Genomic DNA, 6460 nt, shown 5'->3' on the forward strand with positions numbered 1-6460 from the left:
TGTCAAACTCGTTTGTTACGAGGGCCGGATCGGCCATGTCACTTTGTTGGGCCGGGCCACGTGTGCCATAAAACATAACGCTAGGTACCGGAGACAGAAACTGTGTAAAGGACAGCAGCTGGTAAGCTCCAAGTTGGGGGGGGATGCGGGGGGACACCATCCCCCCGGGTGAGGTGCAGGAGGGCGGGGCCTGGAGCTCCCGGCTGGTGCCCGCTGGAGGTCGCCGCCGGCTGTGGGGAGGACACACTTCCGGTGATGTCAGGGGGTGTGGCATATGCTAATGAGTTATGCTAATGAGTCCCCCTAGCTCTTTTTCTACGAAATGACCCCTGATCCTCGCCCTTGGACTGGGAGGGGGATGCAAAGGAGAAACCTGTATGGGTGGACTGGAGAGCCAGCGGTGCAGCCCTGGGGAGATGCTCCCAGGCTGCTCGACTCCTGCAGAGGAGGGTGTTCCGCCATTGCTGAAGCCACAGTCGGACTGGCTCCGCCCACTCCCCTCCCTGAGCAGCCTCCTGTTCCCCCCCTTGCATCAGTGGCTCACGGGCCACATAAGAGCCCTTGATGGGCTGGTTCCGGCCCCCGGGCCTTATGTTTGACACCCCTGGGTTACAAGATCATTAATGGGGAAAGAGCCTATTAAAGACACAAGCTGAGAAATGGTCGGTTTTTCCTCAGTGTTTTATTTTTTAGAAACAGGTGAATCCACTTTTTTTTTTTTTAAATACATCATTGCACTTCAACGGGTACACACGCCACAAGTTCATGCATCTACAGGTATGCACGGAATCGGAAACCCTGTTATGTCTGTGATTCTACAATCAGTCTTTAAATCAACGTGAGGAATTACAGTGTCAAACCGAAACGAACGAGTTGCATAGAATATCACCATGCTGTTTACATCGTCATTTGGAACAGAACGAACAAACAAAAAAGAAAGAAGTAAATTATAAAATTCTGCCTGAATCGAATGTACAAGAATGTGAACACAATCAGTGCAAAAAGGATTTGAGAAATTTAAATGATTCAACAACGGAAAAAAAAATCACTTAAAAAGCAATCATAATATTTATAAACTAAAAGTTCCCCCCCCCTTTCTGTAGTTCATCACTACCTACTGGACTATTTCAGGTCTTGTAACCTTTGATTAAAGGATGTTTCAGTCTTTTTATATAAGGTTTAAGCCCTTAGCATAATTTCGACTTTATAGTACACCTCTTGAGTCCTGAACATAATTCTCACCTCTCTCAGACACACACCATGTAAAGGAATGAATTTAGCAGCTTATAAATCAAAGTGTTCACTTGTAGTTTGGTTCCCCCCTCCCTCCCAAAATATAAATATATATATATATATATATACTGTATATTTTTGGTTTTGCTGTATTTTACAAAAGTAACCACTAGATGGCAGCAGTGCATCTCAGAGCTTTGCTAGATTTAAACAGCTATGTTAAGTAAAAAAAATCTTCATGCAAATCTTTTATAATACTTAATAAAAGGGGGGGGGGTTGGATGGGAAAGCAACATCCACAGCACATCAAAGCCCCAAATAGTTTACACCCTCTATGACTGAAGCATTATTAAATGTATCGGCTAGGTTGGTCGTCCTTGCGGGAAGAGGCTAAAAATAAGGCATGCTTTTAGACGGTTGTCGTCTTGCTCACTTGAAAGAAAAACAGCAGATAGAACTGGACTTTGAAAAAAAACCCCAAGCGATCCAACTATTCGGTTTAGCAGGTGATATTGCCATCAGTCTTTCAAAACGTAAAGCTCTGCGGGTGGGAAACAAAAACAAGAAAAGATTGAGAACAGTCTGTGGTTACAAAGACCACCGGAATGGACAATGTGCCGCGTCTCATGATGCGCAGAATGGTAACATCGACAACCTAGCTCTGTTTACCCGCTCCGCCCCTTTAGCCAGCTGCCTTCCACCAGAATCTGGCCTTGTCACCGAAGGCTGCTTTTGCAGGAAGCGCTGTTCAGAAATACTCCGCTGAAGACTGCTAGAAAAGCTGGATGGGTAAGACTCTAGGACCAGTACATGAAAGGAATAGCAAGCAAAGATCCTGATGGGACTCAAAGGCTTCTTTGGAGATACTTTGCAGAGCCCAGCAGGAACTCATTAGCATAATAGGCCACACCCAACAGCAGGAACTCATTAGCATATTAGGCCACAACCCTGACAGCACAGCTCATTAGCACATTAGGCTGCACCCCCATGTTACCAGAAGTGTAGTCATCCAGCCACACCCACCTTTTGCTTCTTATTCTGTTTACCTTGTTTGTTGTCAAAACCCAGGGCTTTTTTTGTAGCAGGAACTCCTTTGCATGTTAGGCCACACACCCCTAATGTAGCCAATCCTAATGAGTTTCTGCTGTTGGGTGTGGCCTATTATGCTAATGCGTTCCTGCTGGGCGTGGCCAACTCAGGAGCCAGCCGGAACTCCGTTCCTGTGCGTTCCTGCCCAAAAATAGCCCTCCTTTATGGAAAGCAAAATGATAGAGGCGAGCACAGGCCTGGGATCCGAGCAGAAACCAAGCCCAGATTTAGTAAAACAGGGGCCCCCAACGTCATGCCCGCAGGCACAACGGGACACCACCAGCGCCTTGCCTGGCACCCACCAAGTGTTTTTAGGAAGAGGGCGGGGCCAGGCGGGGCTTCTGCCCAGCAAGACTTCTGATTTATTGGAAATTTGATTGGCTGCGCAGATTTTTGCGTCGGCAGCCATTTTGTGGCTGACTCCGCCCCCTGCAGCAGCCATTTTACTGCTGCGCCCACTGGGCCGTGTCAGAGTTCCAAATGTGCCCACAGGCGCAGGAAGGTTGTGGACCTCTATTCTAAAACATCAGGCAGGCATATTTACACCATCTTGCCAGGTCTTCTGTGTGCTGCTTCCTAACAAAGGTCTCACACTAATCAGTGTGCCGATTAACCACAGCGTTAAAGTTGTGTTATTTCAAGTTAGGCAAATGGCTTCCCTTACGCTGGCTCTTCGCTGACCTTGTTTTCAATTTTCACATTGCTTTGGCCTCCATTAGAAAGGACCACTGCCCCCTGACTTGAGCTCTCCCACCCCTCCCGACTTCAAAATTATATTATCGGCCGACCCTAAGCCAAGTTAGGCGTGCCTTGGCGAATTCCGCATGTGAAGTCTGCACGGGGAGAGGCTGTGTTTCCCTCTAGGAGAGCCTGCCCTTAGTAAAAAGGAACTCCCTTGAAAACCACAGGGGGACAGAGATTACCGAGTTTCAGACAGACTTACGTATGCGTCACTTTTAATTTGTGTTTCTCTGGCGTAGATTTTTGTCTTTGTGGTTGTTTGTGGAGTTGGTTTTCCTTCAGGAGAGAGGAGACACCAAAGTTAGAAGTATGGAACACGAAAAGCCATTGCGAGCAAAATCCACGCAACACCTTGGAATACAAAGACCTCTAGGGTGGGCGGAGTATTTACTCCCATGAGCCAACAATGTTCTGCCCAGAACATTCAGAATAGTTATGCTATTATCACACTGCCAAGAGGCTCGTTCAAGTTTAGAGGCTCCTTCCCAAACGAAAGGTACCATGTCAGCCCTCCAGTTAGTTTCTTACATGTTGACAACAGCTTCTTCATTCCATTTGACAGTCCAAAGACGCCGCGACCCAACGTAATATGTGGGGAGGGGCTGTGGCTCTGTGTTTGGTGTTGTGATTAAGAGCAACGAACTCTAATCTGGAGAACCGGGTTTGATTCCCCACTCTTACACATGCAGCCAGCTGGGTGACCAGTCACAGTTCTCTCAGAGCTGTTCTCTCAGGAGCAGTCCTCGAAAGACCCTGGCCCCTCCCTTTTGGGACAAAACCATGGTCAGGTTCCACGGCAGTCGTCCCAACTACGGCCAAAGGTGTAATTTAGATTAATTTCCCATGAGCCAACAATGTTCTGCCCAGAACATTCAGAATAGTTATGCCATTATCACACTGCCAAGAGGCTCGTTCAAGTTTAGAGGCTCTTACCATGTCAGCCCTCCAGTTAGTTTCTTACATGTTGACAACAGCTTCTTCATTCCATTTGACAGTCCAAAGACGCCGCGACCCAACGTAATATGTGGGGAGGGGCTGTGGCTCTGTGTTTGGTGTTGTGATTAAGAGCAACGAACTCTAATCTGGAGAACCGGGTTTGATTCCCCACTCTTACACATGCAGCCAGCTGGGTGACCAGTCACAGTTCTCTCAGAGCTGTTCTCTCAGGAGCAGTCCTCGAAAGAGCTCTCTCAGCCCCACCTACCTCACAGGGTGTCTGTTGCGGGGGAGAGGAAGGGAAGGAGGTTGTAAGCTGCTCTGAGACTCTGCGTTAAGGGCGGGTTGTAAATCCAACCTCTTCTTCTTGGAAGAGCCTCTGCTTTGCATGCAAGAAGTTCCAGGTTCAATCCCCAGCATCTCCAGGTAAAAAGGACCAGGCAGTAGGTGATGTGAAAGACTAGAGACCCGAGAGCCTGGAGAAGCCCCTGCCAGTCTGAGCCAATATTGACCTTGAGGGACCAATGGTGTGATTCAGTAGAAGGCAGCATCATGTGTGTTCAGTGGAGAGGCTCGCAGCCAGTTCAAAGCCAACGACAGCCTCCAGTGTAAACTGGGCCCATTCACTCTTGCCCTCAGATACATGCACAGAGGACATACTGTGACTCGAAAATATGCACGTACAGCAGTCTTCAGCCTATGGGTTGGGGTCTTCAGGTAGATCATGAGCCCTACTGGCATGACTAGCTGCTAGTCTGGCCACGCCTCCTGACGGTCTTTGCCTGCTAGTCCAGCCTCCTCTCTCACACAGTGGCCAACCGGTTCCTCTGGAGGATCAACCCCAGGGCACAGAGGCCAAGGCCTTCCCCTGATGTTGCCTCCCAGCACTGGGATTCAGATGTTTCCACCCACCCGTCCATTTCTGGATTCAACTTTCAGTTTGGACCCCTGCTTTTCTGACTGCAATGGTACCAAGCCTTAGAACCCATTTCAAACTCTCTTTCGGGGGAAAACTGTTCCACTGGCCTGGTGGAACAACCTTCCAGGAGCGATCAGGGCGCTGTGGGATTTAGTGCATTTCCACAGGGCCTGCAAAACGGACTTGTTCCGCCCGGCCTATGGTTGAGGGCAGTACGGGTGGGGGGTCTCAGTCGGTAAGACCGAACAGACTGGCCTCCCCCTTCTCTGTTTCCCCCCGCCGTTCCCCTTCTTCAGTGGGTTTATGCTATCCTGACTTTATATAACTGATTACATTGTATGTATTTTATTGATGACTGAATTACTGGTGTAGTGGTTAAGTGCACGGACTCTAATCTGGGAGAACCGGGTTTGATTCCCCACTCCTCCACTTGCACCTGGCTGGATGACCTTGGGCAAGCCATAATTCTGGCACAGCTGTTCTTGAAAAAGAGCAATTTCTGTCAGAGCTCTCTCAGCCCCACCCACCTCACAGCGGTGTCTGTTGTGGGGAGGGGAAGGGAAAGGAGTTTGTAAGCCGCTCTGAGACTCCAAGTGAAGGGCGGGGTATAAATCCAATCTCTTCTCTTCTTCTTCTTCTTGATATTGGAAATTTTAATTGTATATAATGTATATATATAAAAACTGATGTTACTCGCTCTGAGCTGGTCTTTGGCAGAGTGGGCTATAAATTAAATAAGTGATAACTTGTGAGGGGGGTGGTTTGGAGAGTCTGTCGAAGAATTCTTGAAGATGAGTAATGACAAACTTCCCCAAAACACCTTTACTGATTAGACCACAGGCCCCATTAGTCTCTGGCATCCTGTTTCCCCCGAGGCCAAACAGCTGAACTCCGGAAGCCCACAAAGCCAGGGAGGAATGCAGCGGCTCCCCCTGCTGTTGACCTCCAGTAACTGCCACTATAACGTGCCTCCTAAAACCCAGGGCTGTTCTTTGGGTGTGTTCTACACTACAGGTCCCCTTCAAGTGGGGGAATGGTGTGGTTCACCGACAAGCCGATGCTGCCTCCTGCTGAAATCGGCGCACCGAGGTTAGTACTGTCCAATCGGGCTGGCAGCAGCTCTCAGACAGAGGTCTTCCGCGTCACCTGATCCTGAACGGGAGATGCTGGGGATTAAACCCAGGTCCTTCTGCAAGTCAAGAAGATGCTCTGCCACTGAGCCATGGCCCCTCTCCAACCCGATCGGTGCCCTACATGTACCGTGTGGGATCTACAGCAAGCCCCAGACACCTCCGCAAGGGACCAGAATTGCATGGGAGGCAGCCCATGGTGGAAAGCATTTCTCGAGGGGCAGGATTTGACAACCACTCTCCCAAGCACCAGACAGATAAGCCATGATCCAGTACTTACATTGGCCCAGCTGGTTCATCGTCTACGGAAGGCGTTCCATTGCAGTCCAGACGAGGAGGAGAGAAGGAAAAGAAAGATTCTAGTTAGGTTCTGCATGGGGGGGGGGGGGGGGGGAGCCCGCGCGGGGCGGGG

The 6460-nt window shown here is 49.4% G+C and overlaps 1 protein-coding gene across 2 annotated transcripts in view; it reads right to left on the reverse strand.

Moving 5' to 3' along the window:
* Positions 1-668: 668 nt before the first annotated feature.
* NPTN (neuroplastin) overlaps positions 669-6460 on the reverse strand; it is a 71100-nt gene continuing 65308 nt past the window's right edge. Inside the window, exons 7-9 of one of the 2 annotated variants that reach the window (XM_015419008.1) lie at positions 6329-6338; positions 3266-3339; positions 669-1774 (exon numbers count right to left, since the gene is read on the reverse strand). In XM_015419008.1, the coding sequence (XP_015274494.1) occupies positions 3279-3339; positions 6329-6338 (71 nt within the window). In that variant the 3' untranslated portion in view covers positions 669-1774; positions 3266-3278. Of the gene's footprint in view, positions 1775-3265; positions 3340-6328; positions 6351-6460 lie in introns of both variants that reach the window. The other variant, XM_015419007.1, reaches the window with a different exon arrangement.

This window comes from Gekko japonicus, unplaced genomic scaffold (genome assembly GCF_001447785.1).
Source record: "Gekko japonicus isolate JY-2015 unplaced genomic scaffold, Gekko_japonicus_V1.1 scaffold3511, whole genome shotgun sequence".
Classification (NCBI taxonomy): domain Eukaryota; kingdom Metazoa; phylum Chordata; class Lepidosauria; order Squamata; family Gekkonidae; genus Gekko; species Gekko japonicus.